This window comes from Rhipicephalus sanguineus, chromosome 6 (genome assembly GCF_013339695.2).
Source record: "Rhipicephalus sanguineus isolate Rsan-2018 chromosome 6, BIME_Rsan_1.4, whole genome shotgun sequence".
In the NCBI taxonomy this organism is placed as follows: Eukaryota; Metazoa; Arthropoda; class Arachnida; order Ixodida; family Ixodidae; genus Rhipicephalus; species Rhipicephalus sanguineus.
This window is the reverse complement of record NC_051181.1, coordinates 129,315,251-129,342,046: the sequence shown is the minus strand read 5'-3', so window position 1 is coordinate 129,342,046 and position 26,796 is coordinate 129,315,251. Positions and strand designations below refer to the sequence as shown.

At 47.7% G+C, this 26,796-nt stretch overlaps 1 protein-coding gene across 1 annotated transcript; it reads right to left on the bottom strand.

Moving 5' to 3' along the window:
• Positions 1-298: 298 nt before the first annotated feature.
• LOC119397538 (uncharacterized) lies at positions 299-5,614 on the bottom strand. The gene is made up of 2 exons (XM_037664961.2): positions 5,515-5,614; positions 299-2,694 (listed from the first exon to the last, which is right to left on the bottom strand). The coding sequence occupies exons 1-2, from the start codon at positions 5,612-5,614 to the stop codon at positions 299-301; spliced, it is 2,496 nt and encodes an 831-aa protein (XP_037520889.2).
• Positions 5,615-26,796: the final 21,182 nt, after the last annotated feature.

The window sequence follows — 26,796 nt, the reverse complement described above, 5'->3', positions numbered from 1 at the left end:
TCTGCACCCCGCACGTGCAACCGATTTGAAAAGCAGACGGTCCATGTGCTTCAGTGTTCTTTCACGGGCTGGGCGCGTACGTCGTAAAACGACGATGTCACCTGTAGTCGTTTTCCGCTTTTCCGGTACCCATTGTCGCCTCCAGATAGCGGGCCGCTGCTGCCGAAACGCGTCCCCCCCGAGCTGCCCGTCCTCCTCCCTTTCGCCGCGGGGCCTTCCAAGTTGCTCCGAAGTGGGTGGCCGCTTCACAGTCTTCGACAAATACAACAACCTCCCCCGGATGAGCGAACTCTTTAGCTCATTGTTCGTCGACTTCTAGAGGATAAAGCAGCTGTATTGGTCGTTTCAGCTCCGTTCCCCCGCTTAGTGCCAGCCGGCAGGCCCGCACCCTGCCGTCTCTGCCCTTGAACGTTTCTTTGATTCTGGCGATCTTCCACATGTGGCGTTTCAAATGGTCTTCTTTTAAAAGCACCAAATCGCCTATCTTTAGGTCACTCGATGTCGTTGGGTGAGACAAATGGGCTGATCTAAGCTCCAATAAATACTCTTTCCGCCATCGTCTCCAAAATCCTTCAGCCATGGCTGACCGGTACTTCCAGCGCCGTGAGAGATGCGCGTCACCGCCCGGAATTTCGGCTGGCAGGTGGTGTGGAGGAAGGGTTGTCAGCTTTCTTCCGACGAGGAAGTGCGCCGGCGACAGTGGTTCTGGCTCTCGGGCATCTTCGTAGGTGAAAGTCAATGGGCGTGAGTTTATCACGGCCTCCACTTCGTACAAGACCGTTGTGAGTTCTTCAAAGTTTAAACTGCTCCGACCTAACACCTTGCGCAACGCTACCTTCACCGATCGCACCAACCGCTCCCAGAATCCGCCCCACCAAGCTGCCCTTTCAACAATAAACTTCCACCTGATTTGGTTTCCGGCGAAGTAAGACTGCATTTCCTGTGATTTTAGTAGCGCGAACATCGCTTTCAGGTCTTTTGCTGCTCTCTTGAAAGTTAGCGCGTTGTCCGAATAAATAGTCGAGCAGATTCCCCTGCGAGCCACGAAGCGCTTGAATGCCAGGAGAAAGGCTGTAGTCGACATGTCGCTGACGAGCTCAAGATGCACGGCACGTGTCACAGCGCAGGTGAAAATTGCGATGTAACATTTCCGGTTATCGCGCGACTGTTGACAAATCAAAGGTCCTGCGAAATCGATGCCAACGGTGTCGAACGGATTTCCTTTTGTCACTCTGTCAGCTGGAAGTGGTGCTACTGGTTCCGTGGCGGGAGGGCAACTTTGTTTGCGACAAATGAGGCACCGCTTGATAACCTTTTTTACGGCCTGGCGCCCTCGGATGATCCAATACGACTCTCGCAACTGCGCCAGGGTGTCGCGTACCCCTGAGTGCAGCATCCTCACGTGCTCTTTCTTTATGAGCAGCAGCGTGAAGGGGTGAGTGCCAGGGAGAACGATAGGATGTTTGGTCTCTTCGTGGTTGTCAGTGAATTGCAGGCGTCCACCAACTCGCATGAGACCTTCCCTGTCAAGGTACGGGTTGAATGGCAAAACAGGAGAGCCTTTGCGCAGCGGTCTTTGGGCCTTCAGGTTGGAAATGTCGTCGCTGAATGCTTCTCCTTGAGTTGCAGCCAACCAGTACCTCTCAGCATCGATCACTTCTTCAGCTCGTAGTGGGCCACTTTTTCTTTCCTTCCCGTTGCGGCAATTGTTGACAAAGCGGTGGATCCACGCAGTTACGCGAACGACTCTGCTGAATGAGCTGAACTCTTCCACTTTCAGCACTGCCTCGGATGATGATGAGACAATGGGCATCACCGTCACTTTTCTCTCTTCTACGTGACATTCTGCAACCCCTGGGCTCGGCTCGCCTGTCGTTGGCCAATGCGTCTCATCGCCGTGAAGCCAATGGGGTCCTTTCCACCACAATTCGCTCTCCAACAAGGCCGACGGGAGGATACCGCGAGTGATTAGATCAGCGGGGTTGTCTGGTCCTGGGCAGTGTCTCCAATCTTTAGGATCAGTCAGCGCCTGTAGCTCTGACACCCGGTTTGCCACGAAGGGCTTCCATCTGGCAGCGTTTCCTTTAATCCAGTGCATAGCCACTGTGGAATCAGTCCAAAGAATGGTAGCAGCATTCTGGAGGTCCAAGGCCTTGACAACGTAGCGGCACAGTCGAGCGCCAATGAGAGCCCCCATCAGCTCCAGTCGGGGTAACGAGAGGCGCTTCAAAGGAGCTACTCTTGATTTGGCCATAATTAGGCTTATAGTGATTATTCCCAGAGGAGACTTGCATGCAACGTATGCGACAGCACCGTAGGCCTTCGGGCTGGCATCGCAGAAAATGTGCAACACTTTCTCTGTCTCTTCCTGTCGGAAATCCCTTGATATGACTCTCGGAATGGACACTCCCTTGATGCATTGAAGCTCTTCACACCAGCAGTCCCACTCCGCCCGCATTTCTTCTGGCAAGGGATCGTCCCAACCAGCACCCAACTCCCACAATCTTTGGAACAATATCTTTACGTACAGTGTTGTGGGAGCAATAAACCCAAAGGGGTCGAAAATTCTGGCTGAGACTTGCAGTACGAATCTCTTGCTGTCAGCTCTTGTGTTGAGGAAATCAAGCAGTGAGGTCATATTGTACTCAAAATTATCCGTCTGAGCATTCCAGGCCACTCCCAATACCTTGGTGGCTGCAGGAGGTTCAGCATTCGCATTACTTCTTGTCACATTCCCATCCTCTATGAAGTTGACTAAATCGTGGTCGTTAGACATCCACTTGTGGAGTCGCATTCCTGCTTGTGATAATATATCGCTTGATTCCTGGCATAACACTTTACCCTGTTCAAGGCTGTCGACCCCAGTCACTAGGTCGTCAACATAGAGATGGTTGCGTAGGATGCTCGCCGTCTCAGCATACTGCTTCGGGAGTCCTTCAAGATGGTGTTGTAATGTTGCGGCCAATAGGAAGGGGCTGGATGTGACACCGAACGGCACGCGTGTCATCCGATAGGCCGCCACCGCTGGTAGTTCTTCACCTTTCTTCGGCGTAGTAGCATACCAGAGAAAACGCACAGCGTTCCGGTCGTCGTCTGACAAGGATATTTGAAGAAATGCCTTTTCAATATCCGCAATGAGGCCGATGTTGTAAGTGCGGAAGTTGATCAGCAAATCGATCAGCTCTGGATTAAGCTTCGGACCACTTTCCAAAACATCATTCAGTGAGAGGCGATTTTTGGCACTGGATGATGCGTCGAATACTACCCTCATTTTTGTTGTCTGGCTTTCTTGACGAACAACTGCTTGATGTGGCATATAATATACTGGACCTTCCGAAGTGCTGCAATGATTGTTGGCTGGCTCTGCGTAGCCCTTTTCGATGTATTCTCGGATACAGGCGTCATATTCCCTGATCAAGGAATCTTCTTTCAAAAGGCGCGTTGTTTGGGCTCTAAGACGCTTCGCGGCGCACTCGTAGTTGTCGTCGAGCTCATTGACCATTGGCCTCCAGGGAAATGACACTTTGTACCGACCATGCTCAAACTTGACGGTTTCTTTGTAGTGCTGTAGGACTGCGTCTTGGTGACGAGCTGGTTCATTTTCTTTGATACCAATGTGCTCGAGCTCCCAGAAGGACCTCAACTGTGCGGACATTTCCTCGTCTATTTTTTCGCTCACTCCCACTCGCATTACGCCAGCAGCAGAGGAACAGACTCCTGTTGACCTTCTTGTGCCGACCTGACCCTGGACTGTCCACCCGAATACTGTCTCCACTGCCATCAGTTTGGAGGTTAGGCGCTTCGTGGATCCCGTGACTATTTCCCAATAGTGATCAGCTCCGATTAGAAGGTCAATGTTTTCACATTCGTCACCCTGCACGACGTCTGCAACGGGTAAGTCAAATTTCGAAAGTTCAAGCAGAACTGACTTTGATGGTGTAGACATGATGTCCGCGCAGATGCAGGGAACTTCCAGCGCTTCGACTCGTATCCTTTTCCCGTCGTACTGGCTTCGGAGCCACAGCTCGACCCGACGCGCTTTAGTGCGGTTTACTGCGGACTTGTCGCCGAAGGCATATATTCTAAGCTCCTCTTCCCCAAGCACCTTTAACTGCAGTCTTTCAGATAAGTTGCGATGGATGAATGTCCTTTGACTGCCGCCATCTAGGAGAAGCCTGACAAGTGTACTTTTGTGCGGTCCCTCTGTCCAAGCTCGCGCGGTTTGAAGAAGCAACTGATGCCCCTCCGTGCACATAAAATTCTCTTCTGAGCCTAGAGAAGACTTTAGCACTGCGGCTTGTTCTGTCACTGGTCGAGAGGATGGATTCTGTTCACCAGTGCCGCGGTATCCTCTGAAATCAGGATCACACATAGCCGTGGCGTGTTTACCGCTACAGTTGGCACACCTGAGCCATTTGGCCTTACGGCACTCTCTTGACGTGTGCCCCTTTACTGTGCAACGGAAACATCTGTTCTCACGCTTCAGCATTTCCCTTTTATCAGCTGCCGACATCTCTGCGTCGCAGTTACTGGTTTCGTGGCACTCTGACGAACAAAACAGACACCCTGTTCTTTCCTTGGTCATTGTATGTAATGCCGCAGCCGAAGACATTCTCGCCGCTTTAAAAGTGCTCTTGCGGTTTTCTGTCGACGACTCTACACTCATGCCTCTGGGTGCTTCGGCCCGCTGGATGATCTCCCGTGCTTCAACCTCTTTTCTCAAAAAATGCACAAATGCCTCCAATTCACTGCCTCCTGTCGTAGCGTCTTTTCTTCGGCAATATTCGAGATGAAGGTCCGCAGGCACCGCTTTCTTTACAACTGTCAGTAGCAAAGCTCCGTACGTGCTGACACCTACGCCCAGAGAAGTGAGGCTTCGTACACCCCTTTCTACTTCGTCAACAAGGCCTCGAAGTTGGCTGAGGTTCCGCGAGTCACGCACTGACCTGATATTGAGCAATCTGGACATGTGGTCCTCGATAATGACTTCTTTTCGGCCGAACCTTTCCTTTAACAGCGAGAGAGCAACTTCGTAGTTTCCTTCAGACAAATCAAGCCCTGCAACAGCAGCCGCTGCTTTTCCTGTGAGGTAACTGTTCAGGTATTTGAATTTGTCCACGTTTGACAGGTGGTGGTTAGCGTTTATTGTTGAGTCGAATTGGCTCCAAAATCCTTGCCACTGTCGAAGCTCACCGTTGAACTTTGCTATTTCTAGTTTTGGCAGCTTTACTGTGGGGGATGCTTGCGGTATGTTATTGCTAGATTCTATTTGATTTGAGGAGCTTGAGGTGCGATCTAGCGAAGCGGTCACTGATGAGGTGTTAGTGCAGCTAAGCTCACGTAGCATGCGCTGTACTTTGGTTTTTGCTACGCTGATTCTTTCTCTGTAGGTCTCGGAGCATGCAATTTCCTCTTCTAATCCATCATCTTCTACGCCACTCTCAATTTCCCGATCTAGCTCTTTGAGTGAATCTTCTTTAAGTGAGAGAAGGTTGATCTTTTCTTCGAGCTCACCGACTGATGCGTCGTCCTCCATGGTGGCTATGTCGTTGAGAAGCTTTGTCGTTGACGTCCGCACCACGGCCCTTTTGCGCTTGATCCTGTCGATGTCCATCTTTGGGTCCCTATATTCCCGGGTTTCGGCACCAGAAAATATTGTGGCGGAATAGCAGGGAGGCAAACTTTCTTTAGTGCGTAGGACGACGACGGAGGATCAAGACGTCCGCTCGGTTCGAACGCATCAAGAAGACTGGTTTATTCTTCCACTATTTACAGGACTCTCGTAGAGAGGAAAAAGAAAGGAAAATAGAACACAAAAACACAGGCACAGTCAAAAGAGTTTCCTCTGCACCCCGCACGTGCAACCGATTTGAAAAGCAGACGGTCCATGTGCTTCAGTGTTCTTTCACGGGCTGGGCGCGTACGTCGTAAAACGACGATGTCACCTGTAGTCGTTTTCCGCTTTTCCGGTACCCATTGTCGCCTCCAGATAGCGGGCCGCTGCTGCCGAAACGCGTCCCCCCCGAGCTGCCCGTCCTCCTCCCTTTCGCCGCGGGGCCTTCCAAGTTGCTCCGAAGTGGGTGGCCGCTTCACAGTCTTCGACAAATACAACAATGATAGCGATGTCACTACAGTGCTTTTTCATTATCGTAAGAGCGGGTATCGATCGAGGGCTCGTTTTTTTTGTTGGACAGAACCTAACGACACCAACATACAATGAAAATAAGGAAGGTATACGGGTCCTTACTTGCGTGTTTTAACTCTATCATAGTAATTGCCACATAAATAGAAAGGAATCAAAGTGGATAAAACATCAACTTGCTGCAGGTTATGCACCGAACCTACAACCTTCGGATTACCGCAGACGTACACACGACTGTTGTTTTCTCAGGAGCCAAATGGATATCGTGCACGGCTTCAGCAATGGACATGCTCCGTGTAGAGTGGGATATAAACGACGAATCGAAACGTTGATTTTTTTTTCTCTGATTTGATATATATTTAATTGTTCACTCAGCAAATATTTGTGTCAAGTGACATGCAAGTTTTAATCACAATGAACTAGTTCCGGGGTTACGAACTCGAAGCTATGCCTGAGGTCTTGCTCGCTCCGAGCGAGGATTGGGGTGCATCCTTATTTAAACATCTATACATACACCTCACAGGTAACAGACTTTGGAACATTACGTAAGGGGAAAAGGGGGGGGGGGGGCGCAGCTAAGCGATAAAAACAAATAAACTGCAGATGGCAGAGTAAGTTCTTAGCTCGAGAATTTGGAAAAGGGACACAAATTTATAGTATCGGTAACAACGAACCATTTCAGAGAAACAAGTAAAAAGAAAGCAAATGCATGAAGAATGCATACACATATACATATGAAAACGTAAGCGGTAAAACGGGCTCTCAACAACGAACCGGCGATAGTAAGAAAGCAAGTTAAGAGGAACTGGCTTGGTATACACAGCAGTCAAAGTTCCAAGTTGGCGCTGCTATCGCATCACGACGCGAAACCAACCAGCCCCGGACTGCATGCCATGTTTCGTGTCCCGCAACGACAATGGAGCCGTCATATCGTAGTGCCGTCAACGCCGCCCACCCTCCCATCTTCCTCAAACAATCAATGACTATCGAGATGCCGTGGGAGGCTACATGCCTATCGTAGTTCCAGGCCCGACCTTCAAGAGGCCGATCCAGCGCGGTGGGTGGAGAGAGTAACGGAGGCCTATTCTTCCTCCTCCAGCCAGTTACCCAATTTCCCCTTAGCGTCCACCGCCAATGCTGCAGGTACTGGGTTCGACTCCCAGTGCCACCGGAGACCACAGAGAAGGTAGCCCAACCTGGCGCTCGGTGTTGTGGGTACCCATTTCTCGAGAAGGTAGACTCTTTCTTCTATCTTCTTTAACCCGCCGCGGTAGTCCAGTGGTTATGGTGCTCGACAGCTGACCCGAAGGTCGCGGGATCGAATTCCAGCCGCATTTCGATGGAAGCAAAATGCTTAGAGGCCCATGTGCTTAGATTTAAGTGCACATTAAAGAACCCCAGGTGGTCCACACTTCCGCAGCCCTCCACAACGGCGCCTCTCATAGTTTGGTTTCGGGAAGTGAAACCCCAACAATTATTGTATGTTTATATATATATATATATATATATATATATATATATATATATATATATATATATATATATATATATATATATATATATATGTCCTTTCACTCCCCTCACCCCACCGACGCTGAGTCGTGGGCCTTAATGGATTGCAGAAATGTACGTCTTTCTTATCCTCGAACCACACTGATTTACCATTAAACTGTTATAAAGTTTTTCATTCATTCATTCATTCATTCATTCATTCATTCATTCATTCATTCATTCATTCATTCATTCAGGTCGTATGCATCGTTCGAACAGAGGTCTCCCTACGCCCGTCTAGCGCACGGTCACACATTCTACCTAAGATCAAATCCCGGAGATGGCAGAACAATGGACCAATAAACTTTCCACGGCTGAAGAGGAACGAAAGGAAAAATAAAAGAAGGAAGAGGCTGAAAGCAAAACACGCAGATTCCGCGCGAATGAAAAGAGTGTGTACAGCGGCGCGGACCCAGCTGCAAGCTCGTCACGTTTTTCGATTCCAGAAAGCGCGCGAAAGCTCGCGCGCGAGCTAGCCAGCTGGACAGGGGCCATCTTCATTTTACGAGGCACTGCCGGCCGCCACCGCCACGCAACGCGCATTCTTGTGCCAAGAGGATTCCAGACACAGCACCTACGGCTTCTATACAACCACCATTCTTTCGCGCTATCCTATTCCTCGTGGCCTACCGTATGCACTCGCATGTAACAGGCGATGCTTCCACCGTGTTGTCAAATTCGCCATCTATGATTGGCCAAGAGGGCTGCTATGGCCCTTCTGATTGGCTTAAAATGCCGCCATTATGGAATTTGACGGTGTCCAGATCAGCCCCTCAGCTCTGGTTAGCACTGGCTAAGTTAGCTAGGGATGGCTAGATAATGTCATGTATTAGCTAATGTTGGCTATATAATTACTATAGCTGGCTAAATGTGGTTATACGAATGATAGTGCCGGCTGGCTAATGACAGCTAAATGATGTCTAATGTCGGTTAATGTCAACTAATGTCGGCTATATGATCAGCTAGGGTTGGCTGGCTTTAATATGATATCATTTAATACGATGACTATAACCGGCTAATGCCGGTTAAATATTACCAAGTTATTGCTAGAGTTGGCTAGTGTCGGCTTAATATAGGAAAGTTGCGACTACAGTGTCGTCATATGTTAAGGATATTCGCTGGATATCCTTAACATATGACGCGGAACTTAGTATATCCGCTGTCTGCAACAACGTTGTCTCTATTCAAACTTGAAATTCAAATATGTTAGCGCGGATACATAGACAACGAACTGAGTTGGTTGTGCAAGAAATTTTTAGTCTTTTCAGCGTTGCCTGTCTTGGTGTCGTGCCATAATTTAGAGTATATTTTTTTCTAGCCTTACGACGATGCGTATATGTTGCAAGAGATAGCCGGGGAGCTTTAAAGATACTCACGCTCTTTGCGTGAGTACTGCTCGGATAGCGAGGGAAAAAAAGAAAATAAAAGGTTACCCGATTGCTACATATAATACAGGAATCGTTTTTGCTGGCGTTGAGATATAGATTCATAACGTGAGGCACGTATGGAGATCAATGCTTACAGTTCAAGTGTATTTTTTTTATCTCCCTTTCCCTTTGCCTACTTGAGTAATAGTTGAGCATTTACTCTCTCAGAGGCGATGACCCCCAGCCGAGATAGGTCATGGCTGTTGGCGATGAATCAAACGAGGAAGGAAGGAAGGGGGGGGGGACTTACTAAATGCTAATATGAATTCAGCCCGTGTATGGCTGCATGTCATATGTCTAGCTGGCTTGCTGGAAAGGGGTTGAGGTTTGTATCCCCTCGGCTACTTCATTACTATAAGTACTGCGGTGCGAAAAAAGGAAGAAAGAAAAGGAAATGGTTACCCGAAAACACAAATGAACAAGTAAAGAAAGAAAACATATAGAAAACTTAAACAAATAGAGAAATTAATATGGGAACGGACAGTTCGCTTGAAGGAGTTCACTTTGCAATAGAAAGTTCACACGCACGCACTTCTGTCCAAGTTCTACCCACAGCATATGGACTGACACGTCATTTCGTTGATAGCTACACATAGCTGCTCATCACGAGAGCTTATCTAGACCAGTGTCAACTTAGAAGTATTTCAAGATGTTCATTGTAAAAAGACAGGGCGTGCAAACACGGACACAAACACGGACACGCCCTGTCTTTTTAGAATGAATACTTACCAACTATCTCAGCTCTCTGTTATTCTAAGCTTCAAGATGTTCGCATTTTGCTGAAGGTGCTTTGCAGGCCACAGTCCAAGTAATTTTTTTAATGTGAGAGGGCGTCTGTCCAAACTTGCTAGCTTTTTTCTCGAACTTGCTTCTTTCCTTTGCGTACTTTACGCAGTCTGGAAGAATCTGAGACCAACATTCGCATTTTCACGACCGCGGCAGCACGCAGGTTAGCTGGATCGGTGCATCATATGTTCTCTCTCTCTCTCTCTCTCTCGAGCATAAAAATAGAAGCCAATCACACATACGAAAACGATATATTGTTACGTATAAAGTGACACGAGGCGTGACTATTTGCAGGTGTATTTACACTGATGTGCACAGGCATCGATCAAGATGGAGGACAGCACGCACACCGGACAGCTCATGTCCTCTACGTTGTCTTCTCTGGGTAGAATGTCTCTCTCTGATTGTGCTAGCTTATCTACGTAGCAATGCGATACTGAACTCTCAGCAGAAAGACTGCGGAGGAACGCAACAACCATATAGAAACGTAATGAAATTTAGGAATATGTTGTAAAGGGAGGGAGGAGGAGGTGGATCAATGCAACAACTGGGAAAAAAAGAAGACGACGATGGCTTTCGCTTTTGAGTAATCATAGGCGAATGCATAGGGACCCTGCGAGTTCTTAGCACACAGACATGCGCACACGCACATCGTTAATTGAAAGCGATAAAGGAGACGCTCCCTGCGTGGCAGCCCTGTTCGGAAGAAGCTAAAACGAAGCCAAGATCTCACGGAGGAAACTAAGAAGAAAAGACAAAGGCTACCCTTGAGAACCCGCGTTCTGTGTGTGGGCCGAGATGAAGAATGAAGCCGGGAAACGGGGAGAGGGCAGAAAGAAAGAAGGAAGGAAAGAAGGAAAGAGAAAGGGAACGATCCGAGAAAAGCAACTGACGCGATAGAAAGAAGGAGAGAAAGTAAAAAAGGCGTGGGTCCGCTGCCGCGCTGCCAGACTGAGAAGGGTCACGTGTACGCGACGATCCTGGCTACGAGGGTCGTTTATATAGGCTAAAGTGTCACCGTGCCATTTAGGCGGACAATGGACAAGCACGGCTCAGTTTCCGGACGCCGCGCGCGCTATAAATACACACTGTGAGACTTACGTAAACGCTCGCCGTGACGTAAATTCAGGAAGAGAACAAACAACTTGGCGATAATGTTTACTTACCAACGCTTTTAAGAATGGAGCCCCTTTCATCGGGATGATGAGAGGTTCCACTCTCGAAACTCATGGTTATAAGTTAAGATAAACGCTAAGTTGGATTCCTCCTCTTCCGCGTGTACATATGCCAGCACGGAAGCGACGAGAATTCACGGAATCAAGCCAAGTCAGCCGATATCGATCGATAGGCGGCAACAGATCAAACGCGTGATGTGTCAGGTACCATACACTTATTCGATGTTTCCGCGAAGATGCAAGCTTGCATCTTGGCTGCATGCGGTAAAGGCCAGGCAGGAGCTTCTGGTTCATTACCTGCATGTATAATAGTGCGAAGGACGCTACATAGTCAAAGGGCCCGCGACCAAGTGCGCGCGTTTTGATGGTGACGCGTCTACCCACAAAAGCAGTTTGAGTTATCGCATCTATCTATGTATATATAGTAGTATAGGCATTGCGACATCAGACGTTCTTTTATTCGTTAGCCGCGAGCTGTTGCACGCGTGCTAAATTACACATGCGTGTCGCGTGCGTCGTCAATGCGCTTCGTCGGTGAATAGTTGGCACGGTGTGTACATTCCGCGCTTTCCGCATGTGTTGAAAGTATCGGGCTTTACGTATGGGGCTCCGAATCGCACTGGTCTGTAGAGTGGTCGACTGGCCGAATGGATATACGTCGGTACTTAATTACACACTGGCTACGTTACGGTAGCTGCAAACTTCCACTTATGTTTCGTGTTACAGCGTAGCCTATAGCGTCCGATATCACCCCGATGTCTTGTATCATCCCTCTATCCCCCTCCCCCCTTGCAAAAATAGATTTAGACAGTCTATAGGAAGTACGAACCCATTTTTAGACAATCTGTAGACTGTCTACATACATTTTTGTACTCCCCCCCGTGCGCGCACTGCACAGGCGGGACAGGGAACGATGGCGACCTCACTCGTTTGACATTACCTATAGTGTTTAGCGTAGATGGTTTCGCTTTGCAATATCGTCAAGAGAGCATTAAAAGTAGCCTTTGTACATGCTTTCAATAATGATTAATAGAGAGAGAGTTTCTGGTAGACCAAAGCACGAATTTCTCAGATTTCTTACGACAAACAATGGAGAGGCGTAGCCAGACATTTTTTTTTTTTTTCGGGGGAGAGAGGGTGGGGGTCCGATTATACTTTATGTATGTATGTCTTGTGTTTGTATATGTGCGTGTATATATGCACATTGCAATGTTTCTCAATTTCAGAGGGGTTTGAACTACCCCACCCCCCTGCCTGGCCACGCCAGTGACACATGTGTTCTTCCCTCATTGCATTCGTGCTCAATCGAGCTGTGCCACGGTGACACACTTCTCGACCTTTTCGATGTTCCGCATTTCTAAGCGCTCAGATGTGGATGAATGGCTTCCCGACGAATATGTGCCGCGACGGGTTTCCCTACTCGCAAATTCCGAGGCAGAACCCATACGTCACACGTGCGTGATCAAGTACACAGAGATCGTGGCCGTGCCCTTTTTTGGCGCGATGCTTGTACCGTTACTTTTTCTTTTCCTGTTCCTCGAACGATCAATATGAAAAGTGAGAAGAGATGTGAAGGCAATGCTGCATCGTTGGCATACCCTGGCGACACGCAGCTGTTGTAAAGCGATCGATTTTTCTCGTTTTGACAGGCGCGAAATGCGCGCTCTGTGTACAAGTGCACTTTAACCGCAGGCATAACCGGCTACGGCCAGAGCTACTGCGTTTAATGAATTCGACAGAAACAATGTAGGACGCAACATGAAGTCGATATGAAAGCGCGCGAAGTTTTCTAAGGACTCTTTAGCGATAGGAATGGCATATAGAAACGGTTGGTGGTGGTGGACAAAGTTTCGGTTTTGATCTGCGCGCAGCACAATCTTCACGTAAGTCACATGGTGACGCAAGTCACGTGGTGAGGACAAGGGGGTGGCTTGGCGGCGGTTGAGGCAACATAGCGACGACCATGTAAAAAAACAAAGAAAAAAAACACGGAGGTATACGGCGGAGGGAGGTGGCTGCAGCAAGCACAAGACCGGGTTGATCGCCGAAGCGTGGGGTGGTCTTTGCCCGGTTACAGTACACTGTAGCCCGGCAGTAGGCGTAGTGAGGCTGGTGATGATGGCAAGCCAGGTTGAATATCGTTTACTTAATGAACAATGCCCCGACCCACAACTGTCGTGCGGCCTTGAACCTGAGGCATGAGCGGAAAAGGCGAGGCTCCTATTAGAAGCTGATCAATCAATCAATCAATCAATCAATCAATCAATCAATCAATCAATCAATCAATCAATCAATCAATCAATCAATCAATCAATCAATCAATCAATCAATCAATCAATCAATCAATTTATTACTCACAACAAAGTAAAGTACAGTGCATCATATTTAGTTGGGACCCCAGAATTCAACGAAGATATAATCACCTATATAAAATAACTTATAAGTTATAAGAGATAATCGAAGATATATTACACCTAGAACTGATAGTAGGCGGGTAAATACGGTCGCTTAATTCGATCAGCAATCGCCGCTATCGCCTTCGTACACCTTGTTACAGAGAGAAGTTGGTCGAGGCCTGTAGGAGTTCCATTGTCTTCAATAAAGCGTACGTAAACAAGGCCAATTTACAAGCAATAAGCGAACGACGCTGCGAGTTAAACAAGTAAACAAGTAACGCGCGGCCTGCCCTTCTTTTTCCGAGTCGCCCTCGCAGAGCGGTCGACCCGACTTGGTGTAATACCCTTGGGCGCGAAGAAGAAGCGGTCTGACCGGAGGAAGGACGTCTACAGGGCTCTCTTTTCGGAGGCATGCGGTAGCACATGCAGTCGCTATGCAGGAAGCGATCACTGCCGGGGCCACGATGCACGCCTGCCTGCCTAGCGGGCGCGATCGAGCCGGTCGACCGGGCGCCTGAGAGGATCCCGAGGAATTCCGATCGCAGAGGCCGAGAGCGGGTGCGTACTGTAGACGCACGCACGCACGCGCACGCGAACACACAAATGAAGAAACTCAGAACGAGAACACACACACTCACAAATGAAGAAACACATAAAGAGAAAACACACGCACACACACATACGCACTCACGCAAACACAAATGAAGAAGCACAGAAGGCAGAAAACACACGCACACTCACACACCGGGGCGCGCAGAAACGAAGTGGCCAAGTATGCATGCATGACGACTCGGCGTTCCGTAATTCAGCAACGCCCGAATTCGAAGCTCGCAACCGCGCGATGCGGTTTTAGAAACCGCTCTTTAAGGCACTGTGGATCTTTGTCGATGTGTGTCATTTTTTATACGTGGTGTCTTAGAGCACTTCAGCTGATATACGGCATATCTTATAGCGTACAGCTAAGCGTACGCACATGTTAGCGCACTTCAGCTAACGTGCGCAGCCTCAGCTCAGGTACCTCCATCAGCTGGAACAGAAAGAGATAGGGATGTGGACGGAATAAAGGAAAAGCAGATAGATGAAGGGTAGTAAATGAAAGAGAAAACCATTTTGCTTAGCCAGTCGCAAGCGCTGTACAAGCGGCAATGCAGTAAGTCATGTCGCTTTGTAGAGCTCAAAAAATATCGCTTATTTTCACGATCCTCTCCCCCCAGCTATGATACTACACGAAGACGCATGCGAGCAGGTGGATAGTTTAGAGATGAAAGGCGAATCACACATTTCGCAAGTGGTCGTCCTCAGTCCCTAGAAAAACGCGCAAGCCGGCTGTATACTGTTTCGTCCAGCTTTGCAGTTTAGTGTCTTTAACAGTGGCAAAGCATTTTACACCATCGCGATTTGTTCGCAACCAATATACTCTCGCTGCTACACATGTACGCAGCGAAAGCTGCAAGGTGAGTTCATTTTCTCAGCTGACAGTCGTAGAGGTTATTACGGCCTGACCCTTATCTCTGCGAAGCCTTCCCGCAGAAATTCCGATGTCGGCGTCGGCGTCCTTGGTTGTGAGCGAAAAATCAGCGTTGTCCGTGAGCGAAAATCCGAGATCCGAGAAAATCCGTTGTATGCATATTTTTTAAGTCAACGTGTACAGAGGAATGAGTTGAATGCCCTTATTCTTTATGCGAGTTGATCTGCGAGGTTCCTTGGAAACGTATACAGTGCACGTTCATACCCCTGAGTTGAATGTCCTTGTTCTGTTTGTGAGTTTGCTTGCGCTAGTTACTGGCAAAGGTACAGTGCTCCCTTAGTTACCCCCCCCCCCCCATGCAAATAGAGAAATAATTAAAAAAAAACGGCTCGAGTGGGAATCGAACCCAGGAATTCTGCGCGGTGCTGCGAGCAGGTGCTCTACTACAGAGCCACGACCGTGCCCGAAAATGCTTCGAAAAAAAAAAAAAAACACTATATGAATGTTATCTAGTGCGAGGGGTCACAGTCATTAACACATGCCATATATACCGTGGCAGAAGCGTAGAATCACTCCAGGCGTCAAAACATGTGAATTGCTTAACGAGTGCGTAACACTTCTAAAGAGGTTTAAAGGCCCATCAATTACAAGGCACACAGGCATAATTAATTATCATTATCAACAACAGCATCAACAACGTGTGTAGCCGCGCAGGGGGCGCGTGTTGTCTTGCGGACGCGTATATAGCGTGTACCTCGCCAATTCGCAAAGGAAATAATCATGTCGTAGTGGGCACTTCGCAACTGCACTTGCAGTAGGCATTTTAGGATAGTTTGAAAGGGCCGGTTTACAGGCGCACAGAGGTCCCTTTCCTTGCGGCACGGTTAAGGCATGCACCCAGAACCGAAACCAGGCTAGCAATTGAGAATGCGACGCGAACAGGGGCCGATTACGCTATCGCGTTCTAATCTTTAAGGCGAAGCTCAGGCGTCCTCCAAGTTCTTTTTTCCCCCGTTGAGTGAACAACGTTGAACTGAATATTCGTTGGCAAAAGAATGGTACCCGTTTCTTTCCTGAATATGCCTCGAGTATATTGGTAAACAACGTTATGTTGAGTAATACGTCCTGAGTGATCACCGCAGACTCGAGGTTGTGCATTCAGAATGCTGAGTACAGTACACTCAACGAATAATACTAATCTAACCGTTGTATGCATCTCTTTTATAGTCAGCATGTACAGAGGAATGAGTTGAATGTCCTTATTCTTTATGCGAGTTGATCTGCGCTGTTTCTTGGCAGCGTACAGTGCACGTTCATATCACTGAGTTGAATGTCCTTGTTCTGTTTGTGAGTTTATTTGCGCTAGTTACTGGCAAAGGTACAGTGCTCACTTAGTTACCCCCCATCACGCTCGCACACGTAAACTGCCTGTTCTCGCTGCGCCTCTAAAAGTGATGAAGCATTCGGCAATATATTCGCACACTGACGTTCAAGCCGGCTTTCCCGCGTTTTGATGTACGCGGAGGCCACCGAAAGAAGGAATTCAGACATTTCGGGGAATTCCGTGATAACTCAAGCCCACGGGTGAATGAATACGCGCGACAGTTATGCGCTAAACATGTAGACAGGCACGCACAACACGCTCTAGTAAACAAAAACAAAACGAAGCACACGCGCGCGCCTCGGGCGTAGCGGCAAACGCTCATCGACACCGCGCGTACACGTTGGCGCAAGCTAGCAGTACACAAAAAGCGGAACAAGCGCCGCGGCGGTGCCAATAACCGGGACGCGCGGCGGCAGCATGCACACGCGCTCACTTTCGCTTTGCGTCACACGTGTTCACAGCAAGCGGCCGCGCGCGGGCGCCGGCGTTCGGCGGCCTGGGGCGCCGTTTCAATCTAACATAGCGGGCGGCCCTCAAAGGTTCAACGATGCGAGAGTTCAAGGAACGACGCGGCGGCCTCTGTTTACCCTCCCCCAATCAACCCCCCCCCTTAACACATCGAGCTTCCGAACACGCATGGAGCTCTCCTTTCCCGATGGCACCTCTCTTAGACTGAACGTTTGAGGGCTTGCTTGCTTGCGAAACTCAAGACGAGACGATGACTCGTTGTAGTAGAAAGAAGGGGAGGGCTACGGAAAATGAAAACGGAGTGTATGTGTGTGTTTGCGAGAAGATAACAGGCGTGGGGGGGGGGGGGGGGGGCTTGATCTGTCAGGGTGGCGGAGTGAAAGGCTGGCATCGTCTTTGAAACCTCCGCTGACGTCGCAATAACATATCACGCCCAAAAAGAAAGAACGAGAGAAAGAAATCCTTCTTCGACCCCGCATCACCCCTGCTCCCCCCCCTTCCCCCCAAGTCTAGGCCTTTCCCTTTAAACAACTCGACACCCACCTCGTATCAGCCCCTACACATACACCAACACACACACAGTTTCTTTCAAGCTTCCCGGCACCGTCGCCTTTCAGGCCCGACAGAAAGCAGCGCACCACTGCGAGGGGTCCTGTCAGTTGCGCCGAGTTGCGAAAATTTTCAGATAGGGGCGTCGGCTCGTCGAGATTCGCCCGAGACGCGACGATCGAGGAGTGCATAGCGATACGAACGCAAACAAAACAAAAACGACACAACGAATTTGTGACCGCAAGCAAAGGGTGTGACGTTATCAATTAACAGCCGCACTGAGAGCGCATGCCCCAAGGAGCGTGCGGGCCCTCCTCGTAATATCAAATATGTAATATCTAGGGTTTAACGTCCCAAAACCACGCTATGATTATGAGAGACGCCGTAGTGGAGGGCTCCGGAAATTTCGACCACCTGGTGTTCTTTAACGTGCACCTAAATCTAAGTACACGGGCCTCAAACATTCTCGCCTCCATCGAAAATGCAGCCGCCGCGGCCGGGATTCGATCCCGCGACCTTCGGGTCAGCAGTCGAGCGCCATAACCACTAGACCACCGTGAATGTCAAATATGGGACAACGCAGTTAAAGTACGTACGCTGGCCGGACAATTATTTTGCAGGTGCAGCTGTAGGCCCATTTTTACTCCTCCCTTGAGATCAGTGATTTCGTAGGAGTAACGCCCAACTTATCCCATGTCTGACAACTATTAAATGCAAAACATTTCTTAGCGAACCCTATAGGCCTTTTGACCGCGCACCTATCTATCTATCTATCTATCTATCTATCTATCTATCTATCTATCTATCTATCTATCTATCTATCTATCTATCTATCTATCTATCTATCTATCTATCTATCTATCTATCTATCTATCTATCTAATCCACACGTGCGAAGTCATGGACCCCCTTCTGAAATTGGGAACACAGCGGAACGAAGTCACATTTCTACACGGTTCTTTACCCTCAATAATTACTCATCTTAAGCTGAAAGTACTGAGGTCGCAGAGTGAAATATTGTAAAATACGGGCGTGATAGATAGATAGATAGATAGATAGATAGATAGATAGATAGATAGATAGATGATAGTAGACTAGATGATAGATAGATAGATAGATAGATAGATAGATAGATAGATAGATAGATAGATAGATAGATAGATAGATAGATAGATAGATAGATAGATAGATAGATAGATAGATAGATAGATGTTCAGGGGAAGATGAAAGGCTTGAAGAGATGAAAAATCCTGGAACACGGGGTCTCGCTGGAGCCAACGTTTTGATAAGCGGTCTTGTCTCCTTCAAGGCGGTGAAGCAGATCGTGAAGATTCAAGATTGTGAAGCACGATACGAAGAGAAATCCCTGCGCATCGTCATGAAAGGCACGTTACTACCCCCCCCCCCCCCCCACACACACACACTCCCCCAACATCTAACTTTGCGCGTCATGGGCCCGTCGGAAATCGAACCTACGACCTTGTCCGGCGCCCACACGGGTACGAAGTATACACCACTCGTCCGTTAACGAGGAGCGCGGGTGAGACGACGCGCTGTGCGGAAGTTCTCGCGACGCGTCTAGCATTTGGAGGAGTCCCCGAGCGATGATATCCGCATGCGTTAACTCTCAAGGTGAGTTGCCGTGCGGCGTTCGCCGAACCGCAGGTATGCACGCCGCTCGGCAGCCTATAGGCAGCGCATTAAGACGAGTCTCTTCCTTTAAAGCTTCCTCCGCCTTCATTTCTTTCTTTCTCCTCCTCCGTTGTCATCTTCTTCCTCATCAAAGGGAACTTCCTCGAGTGAATGCACGCCATTAAAAGTGGATCCCGCCGCACTGCGCGTCCGAGGACGTCACAGAAAACGAAGAAAAAAAAAAAGTCATTGTTCTCAGGCGCCGCGCACCGAGCGCGCGTGTCTGGACTCGACTATTTCAAGAATTTCAAATGCACAGCTGGCGCGGCGCGGCCACGATGTTAAAAAGCGAAAGCGCTAAAGCTCGCCGTCGTTCGTGCTTTATTATTATTTTTTTTTGTAAAGAGTTTTCTTTTGAATGCGTTTACACGGGACTCTGGACCGGGAATGCGTCGTCTAGGCGGCGCTGCGCGCAGTGAGACCGGAGGACGCCTGTAAGACAAAGGAGTTATCAACGTAGTTGTCTTCAATTGTCGCCTTAAACTGTGTCGTCTCAAGCGCGTCCTCGCTTTCGACGCGTTACTTGACGATAGAGATAAGAGCTGAGCCCCAATTAAGTCGACGATTCATTATCGTATTTGCCCACATGACTGTCTCCATTGAGTCACTGGTGAGTGAGTGAGTGAGTGAGTGAGTGAGTGAGTGAGTGAGTGAGTGAGTGAGTGAGTGAGTGAGTGAGTGAGTGAGTGAGTGAGTGAGTGAGTGAGTGAGTGAGTGAGTGAGTGAGTGAGTGAGTGAGTGAGTGAGTGAGTGAGTGAGTGAGTGAGTGAGTGAGTGAGTGAGTGGCCTTCGTTCGCACTGCTAAAGACAGCTACGGACGCTTGTAAGGAAAGATGCGCATTTGTTCCAGTAGGTGGAAAAGAATGTTGCCTTTTGAAGTGTATGCGATTCAAGTGCCATTATGACATGGACGCGGGCAGTAATTCTGTTACTAAGGTGAAGCCCGAAGAATGGTGTTCAACTATCACTATCAAGTTAGTGAAAGCAGGCGAAATTTTATGTTTCACATACTAGCCATCGAACACAAACTGCAAAGAAAGTTGACGGGAGAACGGCACCGAGGCGGGTTACGTGACAGAGCTTCACGGGCGTACGGAAGATGTATAGTTTCGGTTTCCTCCTGTTGTCGTCGTCGGTGGTGTTGTCCGATTTATGAAAAAATATACGTGCCCATTCCAAAGGCAGTGCAGTCTAACCGATCGTACAAGTTAGTCGCGTGAGTTAAACTTCCGTATTTATTTGCACACCACCAGCCCTTCTTAGCATGGATAAACAATGGTCATTATTGGTTAATATTGACTAATGTTGGCTTAAGATGGCTAAATGATTGCCAATGTTGGCTATCCGCTGCTACAACACCGGCATTTTCCTCAAACAATCACGATAAAACGATAACGCTGTATTTTTTCAGTGGCACGATCAACGAGTGACACTATTGTTTCTCTTCCAAGCACTTCCGGTCGAGCCCTTACTTCTGGTTTTCCGAATATTCATAAAATTTGTTTGAAAAGTAAAACTGGTACGAAATCGATGGTTATGGCTGAAGTTAAGACTTATATTTGATACCTGTGATAACGGAGCATAAGTTTAGCTAAAGGCGCCAAACTGCCAGAATAATTAATGAAAAATAACTGAATGAGTTGACTGAAGAGCAAACTTTTTTTGTTAGCAGATCAGATTGTTGCGGCACCTGGCGGAGAAGTTCTCAACCACGCGATTCTTTCTACGTGGCCTCTGTGATCCGTTTCGGCAGCGCGACGAAGCACAAACATAACCCAAGGGATACACGAGGGCACACGGACGCCTACGTTAGAGTGCCACTGGCAGATGCATAAGTCAAGGGGTAGGGTCACTTCTAGATCTTTTTTTTTTCTATGCTAGTTTTATGCCATTTTGTCTCGTTGTACCATTTAGTCTCGTGTAATTCCTTTTATGTTACAGCCAGCAAGTATATCCAGTGGCACTGGGAGGCAACCCCTCGTAAAAAAAAAGGAAAAAGAAAACGAAACGCGCCTCTCTTCTGTGACTTTTATACTATATGGTCAATGTAGACTGACCCCTCTGCCCTGACAACTCTTTCGAGTCACAGCTTTACGTCATGCAGCAAAACCCGAAACAGAGAATGAAGGCCGCGTGTCAATGCGTAGCGCAGATTTGTCAACTTGTCAAACAGGTATACAATGTTATCTCCGGCGAACAGCCAACGCGGAACATGGACGCTCACGTAGCCGAAAACTTCCTCCACGACCGCAATAATAGCCTGTAAACATCGAAGTGAAATGCTACCTGGCAGCTCGTTTCAATCAGCTCTAGGGTGTTGCACTTTTCGAGCGCAATCGTCCTGCACGGCGCCTATGACCTGAGACAGAAACGACGACAGAGTACTGGATGAAACTCAATTCAATCAGAACGTATACGTTATATCAAAGGTAACAGAAAATCAATTGAAACACAGCTATACCTCTGTAATGATGTGAAGAAAGTAAAGTGAAGTGGACGAAGAGACAACTTTGGAGTTGTATTTTCGTCGACGTTACTTTCCTCAAATCTATGTCGTCACTACAATACACTGGTTTTCATTAAGGTGTGCCAAACAAAGAAACGGAGCCTTCAAAATTCCCTTGCTTCATTGATCACTGATAGGAAACATGTAGCAATGACGCGCCATATATTTGAGGCCTTACTTGTATGTATTATCCTTTTTCCGGCGTTATTGTACAGCACCATCTTTCACTCTTTCTTAATACAGTGGACCGAAAAGTAATAACTATAACATACGGTGAAATATTTTAAGGAAACTACACGCGATGATAGTCAAGAATAAAATCTTTCGAGTAATCCCGAGCAGTCGGGTGACTATATATGTATACCCTAACGTGAAAGCCTCAAGACACCAAGCCAAGCCTGTTTACACAGGGACCTCTAGAAACCTTGATAAGGAAAAATTGCCGGCACACAAGTAAAAACGAAGTAATATTTTCCTGTCTATGGCAATACGTAGACAGAAAGAAGGTACTTTCAAACCAAGCTTCGATTTTGCCGACGGAAGAGATACATCTCCGAACCTCGGCTTAATTTCAACAGCGGTCAGAGGTCGTCTCTCTCGTTACTGCTTTCTTAACGTCCTGTTTTGCGTCTAGGGCATTCAGACAGGGAAGGGGGGCGGGGGGATTAAAATAAAAAGGGAAGTGGCGTCAAGTCGTCGCCGTTGCAATTCCAGGCAATTGCGAGGAGAAGCCACACGGCGCGATGCGCCTGTCTGCATGAAGCATGCGACTGGACGAGCGAAAACGCCACTACCAAGAAGTTGGCTAGAGAAACCCTCGCAGAGCTGGAGCTGTCAACACTAAAAAGAAGATATACGGCCCCCACGCCGAGGCACCGGCTAGCCTAGCCGCACGAAGTAATGCGGATGAAAGAAAGAAAGAAAGAAAGAAAGAAAGAAAGAAAGAAAGAAAGAAAGAGAAAGAAAGAAAGAAAGAAAGAAAGAAAGAAAGAAAGAAAGAAAGAAAGAAAGAAAGAAAGAAAGAAAGAAGCTCGTCATCCCTGGAAGTAGGCGCCTTACTCAGCCGGCAAAACCACGCACGCGAAAGTGAAACCGAAACCGTGCTTCGCGTTAAGGAGATGGTTAAAGGCTGCTCGTCGCACGCTCGACGCCGGCTAGCCAGCCGAAAAAAAAAAAAATATTCGCACTCGTGACACGTGTGGCTCCCGAAAATTAAGTTTAGGGTCACGGCGTGCCGTTCCGCGTAGTATATACCGTACACCAGCAGTCACGATGTGAAGAAGTGAGCCGGCCATGCACCGTTCTACTGGGTGACTAGGTGTTCTTTACTTTTCTTCTATTGCTTTTTTACATTATTAATGCGAAGCGTCTTTCTTTGGGAAGTATAACTAACTGGAGTTTCAGAAACGCAGTTTTTCGGTGCACACTCACGAAAAAAAAGCACGGTTTTCATGTCTAAAACTGAAAAAAGAAAATGAAAAGTGTGGTAAACCAAACACTTGGAATAACGTAAGTTTGGGCATGTTGGTATCCCATTTCGGAATCTAGCGAACAACACAAGACAATGGCCAGGGTCCTAGTCGCATTTCACTACCCTGTTTCTGTGTTGTGTCGTGCTGTTGATTCTTAAATGACACCGAAAACGTGGTAAAGAAATGGAAAGTACTATATCGAAAAAGTGAGGGTCCTAGAACCGAACCATGTATACAATGAGTTGCCTCTGTTGGCCTTGTATGTATGGCAGGACATCGGGACCAATAATAGGGTTGCGACGCTTTGTACGACCTTGCGGTGTATTCGTATTACGACCCTGTAGACCTTGCGCGTAACGCCACAGGTAGTGGGGAAATGTACGTAGTACGACAAAAGCAGAGGGCTAGGGGGAGGGGGGGGGGGGGCGAACAGCGTCGCGTACACAGTAACGTGTAGTACACATCGGAAGCGTGTACAACGAATTGTTTTGTGCTGACAGGGTCTTATTATTAATAGCGTTACACGTCGCGTTGTGTATCCGACAGATGACGCGAGGAAATTCACGATCCAAGGCTGCAAAACCCCCGTGGATTCGTGGCAACAGTATACTATCGGCATGCACAGTCAAACGCCTTCATGTAACGAGGTGCTCGAGAGTCAAAGATAACTTCGTTATAAGTGTCACTTCGTTGTAAAGATCGCGCCCCGTAACGCTTTCGATACAGCCGGGAAGCTTAGGAATTCCTTCGTTGTCTGAATGATTTCGTTGTCGAGAGGCATTCGACTGCATACAACGAAGCGGCTACGTTTTATGACAAGACGTTGACGGGTTACATTTCGTTGTTCACCATGGTTACAGGCCATTGTTGTAGACACACGTATCACAATAAGAGAGCCCCTAGTGCTTATTTCTGTGTTCGAGTCACATGCCTACACGGGGGATGGAAAGAAATGCGAACAGCGCGGCGCGCTGTTGTCATCACGCTCTGACCTTGGTGGCAAATAAAAAGTTACTAGACGGCTCTTGAAAGAATCATGGATGACAGTAGTGGCTTTTTATCACCATCCTAGGCTACAGCCTCTCGAAAATAAATGCGAAACAGCAGAGAATGTAGATGTCACACGTTCGCGTTTCCTTCCATCCCCACCGTACATAGAAATGTGCCGCTTATACATAGAAAAAAATTAATAAAATAATAAAATCATTGGGTCTAACGTGCCAAAGCCACACAATATGATTGTGAAGCACACTGCGGCCGGTATAGATGGGAACTCTGTGATATAGATTTTAACACTACAGAGGTCCTTTAATGTGCAGCCTAAGTGCACGCGCGTTTCTTGCATTTCTCTCCCAACGAAATCCGGTGGCAGGGAATCGAACCCGCGTCCGCGTGCTTAGCAGGGCAACGGCATAGCTGCAAAGACACAACGTCGGGTCGGCTATAGATATGCATGACTTGTTCCCAGCTCGTACCCCAGGCATTCTTGTTGTTGTTGTTGTTGTTGTTGTTGTTGTTGTTGTTGTTGTTGTTTAGGCCACTAAGAACCGATAACGCGCCTTCCTGCAGGGTTATCATCAAAATGAAACAACGTCGCTAAGACGAGCTTCGTGAATAAATTTAATCTGATACGCGACATTGCCACTGTGCCCAGCTTGAAACGTGGCGGAGGACGTATAACCCACTTAACCTGTTCATGCCGCTTTTTTTTTTTCACATTCCAAAGTACGGACGCTCCATAAAGACCGCACTGAGCGTGCTTGGTATTTAACGGATCGCGCCTTGATCGAAAACACGTATTTGCATCCCGGACTAAGTTCGGCCGGTGCGTCCTGCGTATCTATGCATACGAGGATGCCCTTGCTGCAAGACCCTGGCTTCAACGAGATACTCTAATACTGCCGGGTGTTTTTGCGTAGCAGTTGTCTTTCCTGGATGAGCCCTATATAGATGTAACGTCGACGTAAGGCACTGTTATTCTAGCTTCTTCCAATGATACGAAATATGCCCTAAAACAATAATCAGGCGAAATGTACGCTAGCACACCAATTAACGTTCAATAAACTGTATAAAGTATTGTGAAGACCACCGTATTTACGCGAATTACACCAGCACTGGCTAGCCGTCGGCTGACTGTTGTCTGCTGATGGTTAATGTTGGTTATTGTTCGCTAACTGTTGGCTATCCGCTCTTCTAATGATGCCATGATATATGAATACCTTTTACTGCTATATCTGACCCAATCCATTTAAGTGCCTCGCGTTATAAAGGACAGTTCTTAAGGAAAATTCGCCGCATGGTATATTGCGAAAAACAAACCGAATACGCCTTCGACGCTTCTTGAGTTTCGTTCCGATACCGAGGGCGACGTCCGAGTCGCACAGTTCCTGAGGTCAAGTACAATATCTCATTTGTATAAGAGTCGAATACTTCTCAGAACGTGAGATAAGCCGAGTACTTCGTTATTTTGACACGCCCATGTATTTCTTTATCGACAAACAGCTGACTATAAAACCTATAGCACAGGTGCTGCGAAAATTCATGACGTCATATAGGGCGCATTGATGCGGGAACTTCACGGTGGCGTCGCGACCCCGTCTATCTCTCTCTCTCTTTCCAACGATGTTCCTATCATTGCGCCTTTACTGGCTTACTGAGAGCTAAACTACCATGGTAGCAGCACCTCGATTTTTTCCTAAATGCGATCGCATCTTTCACGAGAAGTCTGTTTTAGTTTATCAATTATAACCACCAGTCTGTGTAAGCTTTTGCTAACATTTGAGTTAATTGATAAATGCCTCGCTTTTTCACACTTCATTTGCGTTGTTTTACCTCCCTACAACAATTACCAACTAGGCGATGCGGAATAATTAACTAATATTAATTATCAGGGTAATTTGTGCTAATTGATTAATTAAAAGTGATCACTGGGATGTATCGGCAAAAGTGTAGACGATCGAATCATTCCCTAGTAATGCAAGGCTACGCGTACTGTTACGAAATTTACGACGTATAGTTTGGCAACGTGACAGTAATTTGCAATAACAAAGCAAAGAAAAAGGTTAATGCAAGGTGCACGAACAGGTGAATCATCTCGCAAGCCGAGCACCGGTGACTACGGGAATTCACACACGCCGCGATGACGTATGTATACGATTCTGGCATCCCAAGAGGAAAAAGAAGACACGAGTTACACTGAAACGGGTTTATTTCATCTCTCTATTAAGGTGTGTGAGTCAAGGCTCTCTCAAAAAAAAAAAAAAAAAAACGAAGCGAATTAGTGGGCGGCTATCCAGGGACTCCGTGAAAAGAAGTGACCCCTGCGAATAAATTACGTAGAGAAAGTTGCTTTGGTTGGGTACACCTGTACGGAATACCGTAGCCCCGGATACCGGACACACACCACACACACACATATATATATATATATATATATATATATATATATATATATATATATATATATATATATATATATATATATACGGCAGAAAGCGGCGCTGGCTGTCGATGACAAAGCATCCAAGATGCCCTTTCCTTTCTTTCTTTCTTTTTTTTCGTTTTACTGCGAAGCTGCGCGTATATGGCTGTACTTTCTGACGGATCGCGTCCGCGGACAAGACGACGCGTAGAACAACGACGTTCGGCGCCCCTCGCCCCCTCGCCACCGTAGACGCCTCTTTCGCAAGTGTTGCGATACTCGGCGGCGGCACTTGCCACCAGTCGTTGCGCCCCTTTGTCTCGTGACGTAGAGATCGTGCTAGCGCTGTCATCAGCAGTT

What these genes read in the sequence shown, in the direction of transcription:
- LOC119397538 (XM_037664961.2), bottom strand. Translation starts at nt 5,614, where the DNA reads ATGGACATCGACAGGATCAAGCGCAAAAGGGCCGTGGTGCGGACGTCA. An exon ending in GGAGGACGACGCATCAGTCG is followed by an intron (nt 2,695 to 5,514) that starts GTGAGCTCGAAG and finishes AACCTCCTGCAG; the next exon opens with CCACCAAGGTATTGGGAGTG.